At 34.5% G+C, this 20,888-nt stretch overlaps 3 protein-coding genes across 3 annotated transcripts; 1 reads left to right on the top strand and 2 right to left on the bottom strand.

Moving 5' to 3' along the window:
• The first annotated feature begins 8,834 nt into the window (after positions 1 to 8,834).
• Positions 8,835 to 9,427, top strand: LOC110427899 (uncharacterized). The gene has a single exon (XM_021443539.2). It carries the CDS (start codon positions 8,940 to 8,942, stop codon positions 9,360 to 9,362), a length of 423 nt encoding a protein of 140 aa, XP_021299214.1. The 5' UTR covers positions 8,835 to 8,939; the 3' UTR covers positions 9,363 to 9,427.
• A 1,638-nt stretch (positions 9,428 to 11,065) lies between these two features.
• Positions 11,066 to 13,949, bottom strand: LYK2 (Protein kinase superfamily protein). Its single transcript, XM_021443615.2, has one exon. It carries the CDS (start codon positions 13,350 to 13,352, stop codon positions 11,283 to 11,285), a length of 2,070 nt encoding a protein of 689 aa, XP_021299290.1. The 5' UTR covers positions 13,353 to 13,949; the 3' UTR covers positions 11,066 to 11,282.
• Positions 13,950 to 15,925: 1,976 nt separating this feature from the next.
• On the bottom strand, positions 15,926 to 18,358 carry LOC110427827 (ribulose-phosphate 3-epimerase, cytoplasmic isoform-like). The gene is made up of 8 exons (XM_021443442.2): positions 18,153 to 18,358; positions 18,040 to 18,044; positions 17,330 to 17,392; positions 17,124 to 17,230; positions 16,918 to 17,015; positions 16,641 to 16,733; positions 16,514 to 16,555; positions 15,926 to 16,382 (listed from the first exon to the last, which is right to left on the bottom strand). The coding sequence occupies exons 1-8, from the start codon at positions 18,267 to 18,269 to the stop codon at positions 16,227 to 16,229; spliced, it is 681 nt and encodes a 226-aa protein (XP_021299117.1). The 5' UTR covers positions 18,270 to 18,358; the 3' UTR covers positions 15,926 to 16,226.
• Between the last annotated feature and the right edge of the window lie 2,530 nt (positions 18,359 to 20,888).

Raw genomic sequence — 20,888 nt, forward strand, 5'->3', positions numbered from 1 at the left:
ATATAAGTATATTTTATATGATATTACTTATTTGTTAGGTAAAATTTATAAAATGTATGATGTAATTATTTTGTTTATTTGTTAAGTAAAATTGTATGCTAAAAGACAATATAATGATTATGTCTCAATAGTTTTGTCAAAGGAGACTGGGTTTTAAGAGATATCATTTGTGACTCCTCCAACCTTTCCTGAAAATTATTACAGAAGCAAGATGCTTTGTCGAGGAGGCTATTATAGTCTTTCCTGGAAGCATATGAAAATATGATCTACTTAGTGCTATTTTTGTATGTATAATATTTATATGGAAGGTTTTAATCATCCAAAATAATAAATATATATAAGTAAGCACAACATCCATATTTTTGTGTAGATTGATGTAGTAGGTTCCTTATGATGTGATTTATTTTAGGTTTGTATTAATTATTGAGGTCATGTAAAAGGATGTAATTTTGCACTTACTTTACTTATAATATTGTTTTAGATATGGGTACCTATAAATATCAATAAAGTTCTTTCGTAGAACTCATTATATTATGTGGTAAATGAGAGTTGTTCCCATAATCTAAAATTAAATTAGGTTAAACATTTTAATTGATGTTTATACTATTGGTGATGATTACTAGCATGCAGCCAAAATTTTTGAACTAGTAATATAGGTAAAAATTAAATATGTCTAATCTTAATTGATTAAAAAATTATATATGTGCCTAATTAAATCTTATGCAATGATGTGGTGATATGGCTTCAAAACAAATTATTACTGGTTTGACCAAAGGTGTCAAACTTGATGGCAAAAACAATAATATCTAGCATAAGAAGGTTCAGTGTCTTCTTAATGAGTAAGAGTTGTCCGATTATTTGACCAAAGAGATGAACCCACCTGAAGCTGAAAACACTAGCCAACATCGTCGTGACCAAAAGGCCTTTGACACTTGGTATAAGAGAGGCCGTAGTGCGCTCTTTGACATGTTAAGCTACATGCACAATGATCTCATTAAGGAGTTTGAGAACTTCCAACTACCAAGCAATTGTGGGAACAACTGAAATTCAAGTACGGTGGAACCATAGCTACGAGGCTTTGTGCCTTGACACTTAGGTTTAATCATTATGTGATAGACTCCAAGCACACTATGGCTGAACACTTAAAGACTGTGTCAGCCATGATAAGAAAGATGAAAGCGATTGGTTATGATCTCACAATGAGCAGCAGGTCTTAGTTGTCATCAGGTCATTCCCTGAGTCCTCATGGGATCATTTTAAACTTGTATTAACACACAATTAAGGGATAAAGACTTTTTATGACATTTCTCACTATCTAAAGCTTAAGGTAGAGCATAGAGAAGTTATCCACAGCACTGCCCTGATAGCTCAAGTTGGAAATCTAAGACCCCAAAGTGATGGAGTCACCAAGCGCCGAAGAGGCAAGCATGGTGGGAAAAAGGATAAGTCCAAGTTGAAATGCTGTAACTGTGGTAAGAAGGGATATTTTGCTCAAGACTGCACTGAGCTTAATAAGGTTCGTCCTCTAAACTGCTTTAGAATTTATATATGTTCTCATGTGTTTATAGCTCATTATCTCCTTTGTTAGATTGTAGATACAAAAGCAACCAAGCACATAACCTGCGACCACGCAAAATATATAGATTACCATCATTTACCAAAGGGTAAATACTTTATCATGGTGAGCAACAGAGAACAGGAAGAGGTCCTAGGAGTAGGAACTTACCAACTCACAATCACAATAGGTGAAAATGGGTCCTACATGATGTGTTTCATACTCCGTCTATACGATGTAATCCACTTTCAGTTTTAGTATTGAAAGGTTTAGGATTTAATTTTGCTTTCGAGAATTATAGTTTGTCTTTTTTTTTTGTTTTTGAAAACACTTTTTTTGGTCATGATTATTTTAAAGACGATTTGATTATGCTAGATTTGGATTCTAATAATGATCTTGCTTTTGTTTCAAATTCTTCTTCTGATGTTATAAATGATTCTGTGAAATGGCATGCTAGATTAGGACATATTAGGCAAAATAGAATGTCCAAATTGGCTAAAGAAAGGATATTGGGCTCACTCACCAAAGTTAAACTTCCTAAATATAAGCCATGTCTTACTGGTAAGTCCAGCAGAAAACCTTTTAGGAAGGTTAAAAGGGCCACCCATCTTTTAGAACTTGTCCATTCAGACATTTGTGGGCCTATAAATGTAAAGGCACATAATGACGCATCCTATTCCATTACATTCATAGATGATTACTCACGATATGGATCCATATTTCTATTGCCTCATTATTCTAAACCTTTGAATTGTTTCAAACGCTTTATGGAAAAGGTTAAAAATTAGGAAGAAATGAAACTTAAGGTTTTTTACACTGATAGACATTATGAATGCCTATCTAATTAGTTCAAAGAATTATGTGAGGAAAAGAGAATCTGTCAACAATTAACGATATCTAAAACTTTGCAATAAAACGATGTTGCAAAGAGAAGAAATCATACCTTGTTAGACATGGTTAGATCAATGATGGCACAAGCCAACCTTCCAATAAGTTTTTGAAAGGATGCCCTTTGGACTGCAACATACATCCTTAATCGTATGTCCTCAAAATCTATTCCCACAACTCTATATGAGTTATGAAATGAAAGTAAGCTTAATTTGGAAGGCTTATATCCTTGGGGATCAACAAGGTACATACTTAACTCATCTCATAAGTATGGAAAACTTGGCTTTAAAGCTAATAAGTGTGTATTCATTAGATACTTAGAACATTATAAAGGCTACGTGAAGTTTGGGAATACCCTGATAGAGGGCTAACTGCGATGGAATCTCATGATGTTAATTTTTAAGAAGATAACCTTCCAAGCGTAGATGAGGTTATAAAAAGCCTTGAGCTTTATGAAATGGGGGAGCTTCAAGAAAATGTATCCCAACATAAGGAAATGAATATGGAAACACATCCTATCCAAAAGACTGTTGAGATCAATGGGAGTACACCACTTGAGCTCCACCAAGATTCACAGTTGCGAAGAAGTGAACGTGGGCAAATACCTCGTAAATGATTCGAGATGAAAGGTTAATCTTTTTTAGATATTCTTGTGGATGTTGATGAACCATATTCCTATATGGAAGCTTTAAACTCACCATCATTAAACAAGCGGCTTACTACTATGGAAGATGAAATGAAAGCCATGACTGAAAACCAAGTATGGGAGTTAATTGACCTTCCACCTAGGTGTAAGGCCATCAAAAACAAATGAGTTCTAAAGGTAAAGCACAAAGCAAATGGATCAATTGAAAAATATATGGCTCGTTTAGTGGAAAAAGACTATACCCTAAAAACAAATACGAATTATGGAGAGACATTTTCTCTTATTGTGTTAATTCATCTTATCCTAGTTATAGTGGCACATCTAGATTTGAAATTGTTCCAAATGGATGTGAAAACTACACTTCTTAATAGAGAAATTAATAAGGAGATTTATATGAATCAACCAATTAGTTTTCAAGCCAAAGGAAACGAACACAAGGTGTGTCACTTGAAACATTCCATCTATGGCTTGAAACAATCATCCCTATAATGGTATCTTCATTTTTATCAAGCCATCATTTCCATAGGCTTTGTGATGATTGAAAAGGACCGTTGTGTATATGTAAAGAGATTAGGGAACAAGTTCCTTATTCTTTCATTATATGTGGATGATATCCTATTTGTTGGGAATGACATAGAGTTAATTGTCACCACTTAAAAGTCGTTGTCCTCCACTTTCGAGATAAAGGACATAGGATAAGTTGAATACATCCTCGTGGTTAAGATTTTGAGAAATCGTTCTAAGAAGTTCTTGAGTTCGTCTCAAGAAAATTACATTCAAAAGGTTTTAGAACAATTTCGTATGCAAAACTCCAAGCCTATAGACACTCCAATGAAGAAAGGCCTATATCTTAGCATGGAACAATGTCTTAAAACTGAAAAAGAAAACAAACAAATGGTGAGCATACCATACCAAGTGCTGTTGGAAGTTTGATGTACACTATGATAGGTATTCGACCAGACATATGCTTTGTAGTTGGTATGGTTATTAGGTAGCAAAGTAATCTTGGGATTACCCATTGGGCTGCAAACAAAAAGATACTACAGTATCTAAGAGAAACCACTAATTTGGCTTTGTATTATCAAGGTGGAAGTCTAAAATTGGTTAGATATAGTGATGCTGATCTCGTCGATGATAAAGATGATCAAAAGTCTACTTCAGGATATGCTTTTATACTTAGAAGTAGAGCTATCTCTTGGAGTAGGAAAAAACAGCTTTGTACTGCTCTATATATTATAGAAGCAAAGTATGTAGCATGCTGTGCTATAGTACAGGAGTTGGTTTGGTTAAGGAGATTCTTGTAAAGCTTGAACATTACTAGGTATCTTAGTGAAGTTGTTGTACTTTATTATGACAACACAGCTGCCATAACTTAAGTATCATGGAAAAACCAAATACATTGACACTTGCTATCACTACATTCATGACATCATTGCATAAGGTCTTGTTGTGTTGAAGTACATTTCCATAACTGATGTGTTAGTAGACCCATTCACTAACCCTATTGCTAGAAACGCTTTTCAAAAGCATATTAGGGTTTATGGTTATTACACATTTGATATTTATGTACTATTGTTTTTAGAACAATTAATAAATTAAGTTTGTATTGACTTATTTGATCAAATGTTGTTAATTAATTAGGGCACATATCTAAGGTAATTATTATTACTAGGCTTTATAGATTATTCCTCCCACACGGGATAATCACCCCAACACTATGGAAATGTGTGGGATGAGACTTAAATGATCATAAGGTACTAAGTATTTTGTGATCTCCTAGTCACATAAATTGTGAGTAAGGATCTTAGCAATATCACCTTGACTTAGAATTAAGATAAGACTCATAAGAGTTGAGCATGAAGATTATCCACACTCCATAAAGCCAGTGATAACAAAATTTGAATCTTAGGGGATTCAAGTCAATCCTTTTTGTAGGGATTGGACCGAGATCCGTATGGTGGTTTTGACGTGGCAAACCCTAAATGGAAGATCCACCATAATGTAGATTTCATATTATATGTGCTATAAGTCGACCAATAGAAGGGAGTGATTAAATAGATCCCTACTTCATCACTATATGAGCCCTAAGGACTTATGTAGTCCAAATTTTATACCCTTTGGGACTTGGATCTATGATATGAAGTTGAGATTTGTTGTTGCTACTTTAGAATGATTTCCAAAGGTTAAAAATGATGTGCTCTAGCGAAACATGATTAAGAATGCAGTCAAATCTTAATAAATTGACATGAGTATCCAAGGAAGAGCCATCATACATCTCTCATACATGGTCTATAACGCATTGTCTGTGTGGTTATAAAAACATTAGTTATTAGATATAACCATGAGTTTAGACACATAAGAGATTCTACATAGCTATTATATGTAAAAGGGATCAAAGATGTAAAATCTTATGTGATTAAAATGATTTGGGGTATGACAAGAACTCGAGCAGTGTTATGTTAGCAAGATGGTAACTTAATTTCTCATTGCTCACGGATACCTTTGTTTCTTGTTGGTCGCATGTTCCATTTTCCCTATATGACAATGAATGAAAAATGAGTTAAATTGAAAATGGAATAAGTTTATGCCAAAGTGTACAAGTGGGAGATGTTCCATTTAAATGTGGTGTGTTCACATAACATGCAACTTTGTTAATTATCTGTGGATAATTAACAAATATTTAATTAATTAATATTAGATATTATTATGATATTTTTTAATTGAATAATTAAAAAAAACCTTTGATATAAGATATAAATTTAAATTTAATTTGTTTAAATTTAAACAAGAATTAATTACATTTAAATTTAATTTTTTTTAAATTTAAAAGTAATATCCTATCTTTATACCCCTAACATCCCTACAAATAGTGAACAGACGTATTGGTTTTTTTACAAATTAAGAGTGAATGTGAATTATTTTATAAGTCAGAAAAACCAAAAAATCTTTTTTTTTTCTCTTCATTATTGAGGCACCATCAAATGTTAAAGGATTTTGGAATGTGTAATTCCTTATGAAAGACTCTAGTAGTCACTCCATAATGAGAGTGAAGAGATCATTGTGTGCACAAAGGAGGATTTGTAAGAGAAGCTTTTTTGCCAAAAAGAGAGTAGAATATTTATCTGAAAAGATAAGCTCACCTCTCAATAGCAATCATAATCTTTTATAAAAAAATATTAGACATTAAACATAAGCATATAATCAAAAATAACTTGTAAAAAACTTTTCAAAAGAAAAATAAACATCATCAAAATGATCGCGTTCTACCATGCATAAAATATCTCAACTCTATTCATCTCAAATCTAATAATAAAAGGATCTACCAAAGCATTAACTTCTGAAAAAATATACGCAAAGATTATATCCCAATAATTTTCCACAAAGTTTGTTTTTTTATTAAGTAAAAAAAATTTATTAAAAATCAAAGGGTTACAAAACTAACAAAATAGTTAGCAAAGCAAAGAACATAGTTCTATGCAAAATCAAAAACAAAGTGACAAAAGCCACCTTCACAGACTTTATTGAATTAGCTAATCTTGTTAAGATTCAGCAACGAAGTCCTTATTCTTTGTTTTGTTTGCAAAGGGAAGACTAGAAATTTTTAGTAATAGTACAGCCATAGAATCATTTTTTGCATCAAAATGAGCCAAATATTATGTAACATTGACTAGCACAAAGCTTTATCAATTAGTCAACTTTATACAAAAATTTAGTCCAAGTGCTTACCATTCTAAGCAGTGGCCCTTTCTTCCTCTTCCACCTTTGTCATTTTGCTCCACCACCTCTCAATATAGATAAACCTCTTTATCCTACACTTGCACCCGAATTGCAATCTAAGGTTTGTTTGGTAATCAAAAAATAACTTGTTGAGAGAAAAATTTTTTTATGTAAAATACTTTACAAGACAATTTAATATTTTTCATTGTTTAGATAAACTGTTGAAAACATTTTCTATTGTTTGGATCATTCTATGAAAACTATTTTTCACCATCACTAGTAGAGTTAGTTGGATGTTAAAATGATAAATAGGGGTTGATTACAAAACAATGATACTATTTAGTTCTCATTAATTTCATATCAAAATTAAGAATAGAAATGAAAATAGATAAAATAAGTGCCTTTTTTACTTGGTATATTTTCAGCTTATTTACCTCTTAAAAGCAAAAGTTAACTTAGATAGGATTTTTTAGAAACTCTTAAAAAAATAATTTTTTTTAAAGAACAAAATTTTTTTAAAGAAAAAGTGCTTAAAGAAAAGCTATAGAGATCAGCTTTCTCTTCTTTCTTTTAAAAACACACCAAGTTTTCAAAAAATACCCCTTTCTCTCAATCAACCTCCCTCTCTTCTGCCTCTCTTTGGAAATCACCCTTCTCTAATGCAAATCGTGATCTCTTTCTCCTTTATTTCTTTCTACAAAGACTATTAGAAAAAAGCAAAGGAAGACACATCAACAAAATAGTAAAATTTAAGATTTTTTTATTCTTACAAAGATTAAGGGAAAGATTCAAAATTTAAAGTTGCATTCAAATACTATTTAAAGATTTTCTCTTTTCTTCACCAAAGATTTTAATGTCAAATACATTGTTCCTCTTTTCTCTTCTTTCTTGGAGAATTGAAGCATCGTGATTCAATTGCTTATTACATCAACAAAAATCTAATACTATTATTATTATATAAGTTTAAAAGTTATTCTATTTCTTTATAGATTTGTTTGATTTTAACAACTGAAAATCATATATAAACTTGAAACAGATTTGTTCTACTTTAATTTATTAGATAATTGAATATGATGTGAATACCCTTTATGGTTATTTTATTCAAAATTAGAATTTATATAATTTATTTTGCCAAAAAGCTTACCAAACTAGTTTAACTAGTTTATTAATTTATTACCCTTTTTTTTTCTTACTAGAACAAACTTATGTGGTTTATTAATTGATTTATGTTGAAAGAAAAAAAAATAACGTAAAGATTCATAAAAGAAATTTAGTTAAAAAAATCTGATTCAAAAATGAAAAACAATAATAATCTTATGTAATCTCTCAAACCTTAATCTCAGCACATCCAAATAACATACCAAGCCTCTCTAACATATATATGTATATGTTCAATTTTCAAATAGAAATATAAATGTACAGTGGACAAATTGAAATTGAGAAACTACATAATAGAAAATCAACTTCCATTAATATCTCATCTGCCCTCTTCATGGGAAATTGCAATAAGTATTCAACAAGAAAAGAGAGAGAGAGAGAGAGAGAGAGAGAATCAATAAAAGGAACCTTTCTGCCCCTTTCTTAGTTATTTTCCAGTCTTGATTTATTTGACAAATTTGATTTGATGGTTTGGTCGTAAAAATCCCCTGGCTATCTAGAACACATTGAAATCGATCGGTTTTTCCATGCCTAAACCCCCCACCCAAAGAATCTGAATGCGGTCGCTTCTTGGTAGATTCCCATGCTTTTTTTTCCTTTGATTTAGCCTCTTGTTGCACTGTATTTTTCCTTCCAACCCCTGCTGCATGCCCATGCATGACGTTGAAGGTCAAAGTCTTCCTAACTTAAAACTCCCCCCCAATGGAAAAGTTACAAGCTGGTCAACTCACGCCACGCGCCCACACACCTCATCCCTACGCATGCATATATTTGCATAACATAATTCCATTCACACAGGTTGCTCTCGTCCCCCCGCTTCCGTTTTTTTAACAGCTTTGCTTCATTGCCACTGAGTTTCCAATTCTCCATTCTAAACAGAAAAGTCAAAAATTTTGGCTTTTTTTGGTTGTAGCAGTACCATTATATATAAGCTAAGCCTACGTTATGTGAACTTGAAGCTCGTATTTTGTTAGAATGAGCAAACACCCTGAATATGAGAGGGTGTTTAATCACTTTGATGAGAATGGAGATGGGAAGATATCCCCGGCGGAGCTTCAACAGTGCGTGAAGGCAGTAGGAGGGGAGCTGTCACTTGAAGAGGCAGGGGTGGCGGTGGAGGCCTTGGATTCTGACGGAGATGGATTGTTGGGGTTGGAGGATTTCGTTAGGTTTGTGGAAGAAGTTGGAGAGGAAGAGAAGGTGAAAGATTTGAGAGAAGCTTTCAAGATGTATGAGATGGATGGGTGTGGGTGTATCACACCGAAGAGCTTGAAGAGGATGCTTAGTAGATTAGGAGAGTCCAGGACTATTGAGGAATGTGAATTGATGATTGCTCAGTTTGATCTCAATGGTGATGGAGTCCTCAATTTTGATGAATTTAGAGTCATGATGTTGTGATTTAATTTTCTTTTCTTCTCCTTTTCTCTTTCTTTTTCTTCTTGCACTTGATGGTGATTCATTTCTCAGAGATCAATAATTAATTCTTTATTTATATTGTGGGTTGGTTTCTAATTTTTATCCCAATAGAAACATATTGGAAAATGGATATTGAGATAGAGATTAAGGATCAAGGGGTAACAAAGAATTAATGGAGCTAAAGTCAGATCATACACAAGCAAAATGGGACAAAAAAAATGAAAAATTCATCCCTTTACGTAGTATAAAATCCTTAAGGCAAAAACTAGGCAGGAAGTGTTTCTCTTTTCTTTTTTTTTCTCAAAGTAAAATTTTAATAATATAAAAAAATCGATGCATACTAATAATCTTTGCGACGAGTATCAATCAGAAAAATACATACTAATACGTAAATATAAACCAAAACAAACTATCAAAAAATCTCAAATTACATATCATGTTACCATCAAGCATAAAACATTTCTGTTCTATCAATATTAAATTTAACAAAAGAATCAACAAAGCATCAACTTCTCTAAAGCCAATTACCAAGCTGCTACCATATTTCTCAGTATGACAGTATGCCAATTAACCCAATAATTAGTTTTCTAAAGCCAAGCATTTTGAGTATTCAGAGGGATAGGTATTCACCACACACACATTTGATCTCAAACTTGCTATATTTCAAGTTATAAGATAGCCTTTGCTTTACAGTTGAAAATATTTATAAAGAATTTGCCATCTAAGTTTGCTCTGTTTGTTTTGAACATAAAGTACTCTGACTTTTGAATCAATCTAACAGCATGCCTTATATTATATTTACATTCACACAAGTTGTGTAACATCATGCCATTATAGACCTGGTAGGTGGCATGTTTCATGTTAGTGAGAAAAATTGAAATGAAAGGAATTTGACAAAGTTCTAGAAAAGAAAAGAGAGCTGATGAAGGGTATTAAGTTTATGTTCAGAATTTTAACCCTTAAGAACCACAGCAATAATTTGGATACCAATAATTGGCTTTGTTGCTGAATGACTATCAGTTCTAGGTTAATGCATTTTTCTGGTGTTAGATTTTTCCAAAATCTACAGGCAGGATAGCAGAACTGAATGAAATGGTATGATATAAGCAGTGGTGTAAGATTTTGGCCTTCTATCACCAAGCTAAACATGTAAGACTTTAATTTTTGGGCTAACAAAAAACTCTTTGGTTGACTCATGGTGTAAGAGGAGAAGTCCTCCCCATGTGAAAAAGGAGAGGAGAAGACAGTGTCCGATAAGAATTTTCCTACACTGAGGCATTTGGTCCCTCCCCGCCCTGAAAGCTTTTAATCGTTGACCAGAACTTCTGATATAAAGGTCACTCTCATCATGATGGAGATGGGCTTTACAGGGGTTTTTGTGATCACAACCACCAAAATCTGGGGATGGTTGAATGTGAACCGTGCCACTAAGTGACTAGCCTTCAAAGCGGTTGTTATGGCAGCAGTAACTATAAAATAAGCATCTGGAAAGTGGCAACCTTTTGGTTATAGAATTTCTCTCTTTCTTAATTGATTGATTTGTCTAGTCGCTAATCTTTGACTTGGAGAGTCAAAGCAGCACAGGCTTCAATGAAGCAACAATGAGCCTACGTTAAACAAAAAGCCTCACCATTAGCTTCATATGTAAGTTATAAATTATATATGTTATCTCAGAGGCTTCATCATATCGAGTACTTCTATGATTATTATTTCAGGACTTACAGAGAATACAAGGTAGTAGCCTGCCTTTTTTTGTCCAATTTAGTTTCTTAATTGCATATGTACAGGATCCCATTACCCTTATCAATAGACAAGCGGCTAAGAGCCAAGGACTGCAGAATATTTCGAAGCAGCTCAAAAATAAGAACTAACAGTAGCTAGTTTGGATCCTTAATTGATTATTCACAGATTGGTCGTTGATGCCTTTACCAGAGGTTTGCAAGAGCTTTCACAAATTAACATATGTTCCACTTCCGGTGATTCTTCCACCAATCTTGATAACTTCCCAACAATCTCTCCAGCACTCGGTCTCAAAGAGGGGTCTTCTTCTGTGCAAGCTCTAGCAAGATTTGCCAATGTGACAGCTTCATCAAATGAGTAATTCTCCCCTAATGCACTGTCCATCCATTCCCTTAGCTCCTCTGCGCTCTCTGACTGCAATACGGCCTTGATTTTCTCTGAAAGCCAAATATTCCCTCCTCCCTTCTTATCAGGTCTGCTTATTGGTGTTTGCCCGGATAACATCTCAAGCAAAACTATCCCATAAGCAAAAACGTCAATACCTGGGGAAATCACACCTTGGTGAAGATATTCAGGAGCCAGGTAACCCAGGCTCCAAGTGGCAGGGTTAGTTGAAAGATCAGGATACTCGGTATCATCTTCAACACACCTTGCCATGCCAAAGTTCCCAATCTTTGCATTGAAATCTTCATCCAGGAAGATATTTCTGCTCTTGACATTTCTATGAACATAGCTTGGATTCATTATCTGGTGCATATATTGTAAAGCAACTGCTACATCAAGACTGATCCCCAGCCTCTGCTTCCATGTCAAAAAGCAATAACAGGAGGCTATGAACTGGTTTTTCATTGCCAACCCACCATGTAGCCAATCCTTCAGGGAGCCATTTTTAGCATATTCGAAGACCAAAAATGAATTAGAGACCTCAGTCACACAAGTTCCCAGCAGTCTAATTATGTTTGGGTGCTGGTGAGTTGCATCGTTAAAGAATCTAAGCTCAACCTTCGAAATATTTTCTGTTCTTGTGCGCCTTATTGCCAAGTTTTTCCCATTGAGACGACCATGATACACGCTTCCCTCGATCTGATTACTCGGATTGAAGTCCTCTGTAGCTTTTCTCAGCTCCTCTATGGTGTACATCTCCATTAGCGCCTTACAGGGAGTACTACTGTCAATGATCTGACCATCTAGAGCATCCTGAGATCCCTCAAAAGAGACTTTCTTCTCACTTGCAGTTCTTATGCTTAAACTAAGCTGCTGCAGTTCCACATCTACATCTTTTCTTGAATTTTGCTTCTTCTTCCGCTTCAATTGGATCACCAAGAAGGTTGCTGCAACAGCAATGATAGCTCCAACTACAACCCCACTTAATGCAATATAAACTCCGACTTTCCACATCCTTGACTTTTTCTTGTGCGGATTAATTACTGGGATCCTGGTTTCTGGAAAATGCAGATTAGGCTCACTAGGTTTTGCTAGTGAACCAAGAAGAGGCTCACCATTGAGTGGAATGAGAAGAGATGTAAGAGGGATTAAACTTTCAGGTTTGAAGGCCCCTAAGAATCTGTTATTTTCTGATATTATAGCTTCTGAAGTTGTATTGAAGGCAATAGCCAAGTTAGAAATTGTATCACCTTGACTTACTGGATAAGAAAGTAGGTGCCTTGCTTCCAGAGTGCCTTCAGATGCAGATGCAGATGGACATGCGCATCTTAATGGTATCAGCAACCGGACTTTGTCATTAAGACCCCATGGCGAGACACCAGGATTCTTCTCTCGGATGGCTTTGCAGGTTGTCAAGCCTTCCAATGACTCAGCAATACCATAAAAGCTCTCCCTTTTGATTGTAGTTTTTGTTAAATCAGCCTGGAAGAAACCATTGTTGCATTTACAATCAATTGGCACCAACAAAGGCTGCTCTCTTGGCAGAAACTCTGTTTGTGCAGAGAAACCATTAGCTTCAGCAATTTTAAACCGGTTGAGGCCTAAATAAAAGCTCAAGTTGGAAAGAGATGAGTAGTGTGAATTAGTCCGGATCACTGCAAAAGTGCCACATATTTCCTCTGATCCATTTACACTGCAACGGTACCCAGAAGCATCCGGAGATGTAGTTTCACAGCTCAGCAAGTTCTGTCCAAGTGAAGAGACAAGTAGAGAGAACCCTAAGACCAAAGCTCTCAAGTAAAGCTCACTGATCACAGATGCCATGCCAATAACCAACCAGTTCAACATAACAGACCAATTAAAAAAAAGAGCACACTTCGAGAGAGTGAATATTTTGGATCCATACACACAAAAATATAAAAAAAAATGGTGTTAAAATAAGAGCTTTTTCTGCTTTTTCCTCTAAAGCCTTTCAAGGACAGGATTCTTGGGGATGACAAAGATGTTGTATATTTTTATCCGGTTCCAGCTGTTTGTAACCACCTAGCCTTGGGCTTTGATTCCACTGACTAGGGGGTGGCTCTCTATCCCCAAGTTTTCAGTTGCCGGTGCTTGGAGCCACCACTCTCAACTACTTTAAAGAACTCATGGGGCTTCAAACCTGCTTTTATATGCTGAAAAATATGCATACAAGCCCATCATACATGTGCTCTGACAGGACATACATATAATCTGTTCCTTATCGAGATATAGGTAGAATTTGGGAGATGCTTTCTGATATTTTTAATCCAATCACTTGAATGCCATGGGTAGATCATGGACATACAAAAACCATTATCTACATTTATGGTCCTCAAGTTTTGAACAAAGTTGCTTAGAATTCATGGACCGAGAACTGGAGTGCACAACATTACTTGTCTGAATGTGACAGTGAGTGCCAAACTTGGATAAATTTTCACTTGTAAACCGTTTTTTATAAGAAAACATGTGCAGCTAATGTGCCAAATTCAACCCCAGATGGGATTTTTCTGCACTGTTGAGATTGCTTTTGTTGCCCTTTATCAGAAACAATTCGATATTGGAAATCGCATCCATTTTATGTAGCCATTAACACAATAGCATCTGCCAATTCTGTTTAACTATAATTTGGAGCATTATTGCGTATTTGTCGATATTGTACCTAGAAAATTTGAAGCTTAGTACTCTTGAGGGACTTTGGTTTGTGGACAAAAGATAGATAGGTCTGCATTGCAGAAATCTGTCTCATCAACCCCGGATGGAACCAGGAAAAAGGGAAAAGGAAAACCTGGAAAAAATGAAGGTACATAAAGCATATGCACAAACACATGCATGCATTGGCTGGTTCGTAGACATTCCTGCCCTACCATAACAAAGAATTGGGTAAGGTCGAATTTAGGGGGGCCCCATTGACAAAAATTAGGTCCCAATTTCTAACGTTTCCTTGATGTAAATTATGATATGATGACCAAAATTCCTTCGTCTCATGAAGATTTTATAGACAGAACATGTGAGTTGCCATCGCCAACTCAGATGCCTACGTGGGAACCAACTTGGTGAGATTAGACAACTCGGTGAAATCCACATGCAGTAAGCAGATTGGAGATGAGTTTCAATGACTGAACATAAAAAAGGGAGATGAGGAAGGAGTTATATCACGATCAGAAACACATGAATTCCTATAGGCAAATGTAATATTCCTGTCGTAGCATGCCCAACTCTAAATGGGAATATTTGACTTCAACTCTTAACAATGCATTGCGTAGAAATGATTTGGATGAGTAGAAATGATTTAGATTTTGAAACAAAAAGAACGAATAGGAAAAAGAAAAGATGATATCTATTAGTTGAAGAGATATCCATGCAAGGAAAAGATGGGGCATGAAAGGTATGCTAGACATTCATAGGTCAAAATTGCCATGAAAATCCTAAGTTGACTAGCTCCACTGTTTTCAAACGTACCAGCCATGATGTATGATCATTGCACATCCCACACTGCAACAGGTTGTCCATGGAAGTAACTAGTTTTGGATATCAACTTGGAACAACAAAAGAAATAAATACAGAATGTTTTCGAGAAACCCCTTTTTCCTCCATGTTCTTGCCTGGCATGCAACTTCTTCTATAGAAAGGGACTTTATTCGGGAATTCTAGCTTTTTGAATGTCGGGGGAAAAACAAAACCATTATTTATGGAAAAGCCATGTTATCCGAAAAGTTAGTTGGTGATTGAAAAGCAGGTTCTCTCCGAGATATGGAAGTGCTTAACAGATTCAATTACCGATGAACTACTTTTATGCAGGACCTGATTTGCATGTGAAAACACGTGAGACGGTGCATGTTTTAAGAAAAATAAAGCTTGGGACTTCGAAACATGCCTTCGCCCGACACATCAAAGGCCCGTTTTTGTGGAGGGTAAATGCATGTCACTCACGTGCACAGGTATGGACATCTGAAGCCATCTCGTTTGATTGAAAGCACCTGGATCCAACATCCTAATAAACGTCTAAACTAAAAGAACATTGTAGATCTAGGGGCCAATCTAACTTTCCGGGGTGCAAGGGAAAGAAATGCAGGGACAGATCCAAGGATAGATTTTCTTTCTGAATCAGGTTTTTGAGTCTCTATTTTGGGAGTTCTTTGCATGAAAGTTGGATCCCAACCTAGCAATTTATGAATAGAGCAGAAGGATAAGATAAACCCAAAAAGCACCGATGAAGTTAGTGGCAGACACATTCGCACAGAAAGTTTATCTAAAGCCAGCTAAATTTATAGCTCATGCCGCCTAGAATTCCACGTTTCTTTGTGCTTTTTTTTTCTTTTTTTTTGTTCTATTCTTCTTGGATTATTGGACTACAGAAACATGCAGGTTCCATGGATATTCCTTTAAGTGAAGCAACAAGAGAGAACAACAGTTATTACTAAATAGACATTGCAAATGATTTAAGTGACAAAATTTGTGGTAAACCTATGTCCCACAATATACATGTTACAATTAAAAGTTAAAACATTATTTAAGGATCTTTTGTAGCCGGTTTTAATCCATACACCTCTTTAAAGGTCACATCATGAGATGATAATCTTGCCACCAACAATTGTATCATTTTATTGAATTTCAAAACTTATCATGTGAGACCAATCTATCATACGATCTGTATACATTTGCTCATAAAAACCCATATGCTTTATCTTGCCTGTAATAATGTCAGCATTTCTCTTGATTTTCCAAAACACTATTTCGCATAAGGGATATAGCTGCAGCTGGCTCAGGAGCTCCAAACACTGAACTCCCTGCAACAATGCAATTTGCCCCTGCTGAAGCAGCCATATCTATAGTTGAAGGCCCTAAACCACCATCCACCTGCAAAACAAAGCCACAAGTGCTTCAATAGGCAATAATCATGAACAAGATGATCCTAAGAATGGGTACTCTCCGAGAAGTAATCATGGCAAAATTTGAGTGATACAGAATATTACACAGCAAGAACTTACCTCTATATCAAGTGAAGGGTATTTCTTCCTTAGAACACGCACCTTCAAAGCAAGTAAAAATGTCATTCAAAATAAAATCTAGAGACTCTGAAGTGGAATTACAAAATTGTAAGAAATAAGATGACACCTTATCCATCATTTCTGGCATGAACTTTTGTCCACCAAATCCAGGTTCTACAGTCATCACAAGAACCATTTCCACAGGATTTTCACTGTCAACCTTTTCAATATGCCCCCAACCCAAGAGGAAAAATAGGACCACATTAAACACAAAAAAAGAAAAAGAAATAGAGTACCACATAATAGTGATTGAAGAATTAGACACAACTACATTCAATTCTAAAAACCAGCTAAAACAGAAGATACAAAAGCTCAAAAATCAGAGAAATGGGAGGAAACTATACCAGTGGATAAACCTCCTCAATTGGTGTTCCCGGCTTTAATGCCACACCAGGCCTCATGCCCTTTGACTTAATTCTTTGGATAAGTTCTTGCCAGTTGTCTGCAAAAGGTTACCTCAACATCTTTGCATAAGAAAATAAGGAATAGAAGGTAGACAAGATGGCAGGAAGTAAAACAAAAAGGAAAAAGAAGACACATGACAACCCACCTTTGGATATCTCAACATGAAAAGTGAAACCAGAAGCACCAGCTTTACCCAAAGGTTCAACATAATCAATAGGATTAGTGACCATAAGGTGGCAATCAAGATATGCCCTGCAAGAGAAGAAGAATCCTGATTTATCTTGAGTTGTAAACATGATAAAATTGAAAAGCCAAAATCGTGCCAGCCTGCCGGCTGAAAAAGGATGTTACTTTGTGTGCTTTCTTAAACTCTCAATGACTGGGGCACCAATGGTTAAGTTCGGGACAAAGTGCCTACATGAAAAATATAACAATGAACAAGTAAAGATCTGGAAGTACCCAATAAGAGAAACAGAGAGGACTAGGTCATTAATATATAAGGCAAAGCACAGTTATTGTCTTCATCAGAACAGAAGAAATCACCACTAATAACTCTAGCAAGTTAATGACCACAACTTAAACACATGAATAACAGACATTGCACAAAAAGCAATCCAATTTCAAGAGTTCATATAACAACTGGATTAGTCATTAAAAGTAAGAGAATTTATTCAATTTAAAAAATTAATATCCTTTTCCATTCCTTCAACAAAGCACCACCACCCTTGAACTGTTTCTAAGCATGCTATTAACAACTAAGGATACCAAGTCCCTCAACTTTCCTAATAAATAAGCATGTCCTCGGCCTAAACACAGAACTCTTATAAATTTTTCATGATATTGATTACGATTAATTCAAGAATAGAAATATAAGGCTTCAAAATGAACACTAAGATGGGCAGAAAGAAATTGATAACCTTCAATAGAAAGAGTTGCTCCTTTTATTAGTAAACTACAAAGTATCTATAAAAAAAAAACTAATCACAAAAATAACAAAACAAAAGGTTGAGACAAGGCGATAGAGAAAGAACCAAAATTCCAAAGGAGAGAATGAGACATACCCATCCTGCAGAACAAAACCCAGAAACCAAAAAAAAAAAAAAGCAAGGTTAGAATTTGAAAATCTGTTTCATCTCCTTAAGAATCCACAAAAGGCAAAGTTGCGAACTTTTACCATGATATCCATGTGAAGCCAATCAGCTCCAAAGTCAAGCATGCGCTTTGCCTCTGATGCTAAGTTAGCAAAGTCCGATGAAAGCATGGATGGAGCAATTTTCGGTGTTACGCCCATCTTGGGATCCGACCCGATTTCTCTGTGGGTCACCTTTTTTTTCCGGGTTTGCAGTTGTATTGTCTGGTTTTTCAAATGGGTGGTGGTTGAACTTGAAGGCAGACGGACGTTCGCTGTAGCTGACGTAGGCGCCTACAAGTTCAAACGGTGTCGTTTGATGGTCAAAGTTGTTGTCGTTCTTACCTACCTCTGTTTACCAAACATCAGGACAAAGGAGTTATGCTTCAAAGATAGGCTGTCTTAACAGTTTTTTCCCCTTTTTTAGAAAATTGATGCGTAATTATCTAATTATGTAATTAAATAATAGTAATATTCTGTTTTAATAAATAGTCAATATTTTTAATTTAATATGAAGGAAATCCGTAAATTTATAAAAGTGAAATATATATGTATTAGTACCAAAAATAAGCAAAAAATATATTTTGAATAAAATAATATGAAATATATATTCACTATCATATGGAGATGAACACTTGCATTAGAGCCAAAGCTAAAGCATATGGAGCTTCGTAAATAGGGGTAAGCATTAATCGATTCTAATTAAAATCGATTAAATTCGATATTTAAAATTTGAATCAAACCAATTAAAAAATTAATTATTAATTAAATATAATTTACATATAAACATAATTAATATAATATAAAATATTGAAAAATAATAAAATCGATCAAACTGATATAATTAATCCAATATAAGTCGGTTTCGATTAGTTTTAATTTTAGAATACAATTTAATCGGTTCAGTTTTTTTTTTGTGAAAATTCACTTAATTTAATTTTCAAAACCGAACCAATCGATCACCCTAATTATTAAACGTTATTCAGGTTAATGGGCTTTCCTTATTGTTGAGCCTTTTATATGTTCGTTGGGCTTTCTTATTGTTTGGCTGGGAGGAAAATGGATTTGCAGTCTTGGGCCTAAGAAAATAAAGAGATGGATTCCTCCTAGTATTTGCTACAACCCATGAGATTAAGAACTGGATAATAATATTATTATGTGTAGTGACTTGAGAGTTGGATTTGTTTAAATAACTAATCAAAGAATTGTAGAGAATCACTTAGACAAATATCACATGGTTTAACCTCAAAAATTAACTCAAAAAATAAAAATAAAAATCACAATTTCGGTGGGCCACCACGTGACTCAGCCGACATATCTCTAATAAAATTTTTCTATTATTCATGATTCAAAGCTTGATTGATTAATATTCTAAAACCTTTCCAAAGATATGATAATTTGATGTGAAAGTGAGGCTCAAACCGCCAGACAAAGACATACTGGGGGTGGTAGATGTGGCCTTGGCCTAACCAGGGGAAAAAGGCTACAGACAAGAGAAATATATTCTTTTGATTAAGAATTTGGTTAATGCCATTTGATTGACAAAACTTGTCTGCTTTTTTGGCATTACTAGGCATAAGCAACTTTGGTGGGTTCCCATATTCCACATTTTGGTTCTTTGGGGAATTTGGAATTTTCTTGCAAAAATTGGACCCTCCACCACAGCCCATATGTTTTCCTAACACTTCCACCAAGCAAAACATGTCCCTCCTAAGCTAATAATCAACTTTGATTTAATCATCCTTTTGTTTTAAGTCTTGGGATTAGACATAACTAATTATCCTCTCGTGAGCTTGCAAAAAGCAAAGAGAAAGTTGAAATCATAATTATCTCAATCTTTATTGCTCACCTCTATGCTTTAATATAAGTGGGAGTTTGTCTAGATTAGATTATCAAGCACAAAAACATTAAGTCCTAACTCTTGCTTAGCTATGAATATGTAATATTTTGTTAGATATTAAATTGTTGGAAAGATAATATTGTGATTGCAAGGTTTAGTATATATAAAAATTTATAAATTAAATTTTAAAAAAATAATATTACAGTATTTGATTTATAAAAATTTTATTAAAAATGTGATGTTAATCTCGAAATTTTTTTGAAAAATATTATTTTCTCTTCTTTAAAATTTTCTGTTTATAGAATTTATCCCTTTTTTTTTTTTCAATGAAAAAAACTTTAACCTACCCTGTATATGACACATGATCAAAGGTCTTGTGAACCAATAATGAGGAAAGAGAAACTTGAAAAGTAATCTTACAGTAAGAACTATTTAATCTCAATTTGACCTTTGACTATCTTTGGAAAGACTTCAATCTTCATGATGAAAAAGGTTAGCTTACTTGAAGCGGTAAAAAGATAATAAAACCTCAGTCAAATTCCTAGACTAAAAGCATTTTCACATGAAAAGAACAATTGGCCCATTTGATAACCCAAAAGTCATAATTAGTAGCTAAATTTGAAAAAGTGGGTAGCCACAATTTGTGGATAAGATGATAAGGTGAACCTTGATATTTATGGGTTATGATATCAAATAATTCATCATATTAAATTCAATAATGTTTTTTGCTCGTGTGCGCACATGAACACGTACATACAAAACAAACTAAAATAAAATGATTAAATTAAAAACAACAAAGACAAAATACACCGTCCTTTTGATGACTATCGTTGAAAAGGGCATTTGATTATATATAATTTGTTAGAAATTTTTAGTACTGATTTCTAGTTCTTGTATTTTGTTTGCAAGCATAGTTACATATGGTCATTGGCCATTTTTTA

The sequence above is a fragment of the Theobroma umbraticum genome, unplaced genomic scaffold, assembly GCF_002168275.2.
Source record: "Theobroma umbraticum cultivar Fairchild unplaced genomic scaffold, ASM216827v3 scaffold_239.0, whole genome shotgun sequence".
Lineage (NCBI taxonomy): Eukaryota > Viridiplantae > Streptophyta > Magnoliopsida > Malvales > Malvaceae > Theobroma > Theobroma umbraticum.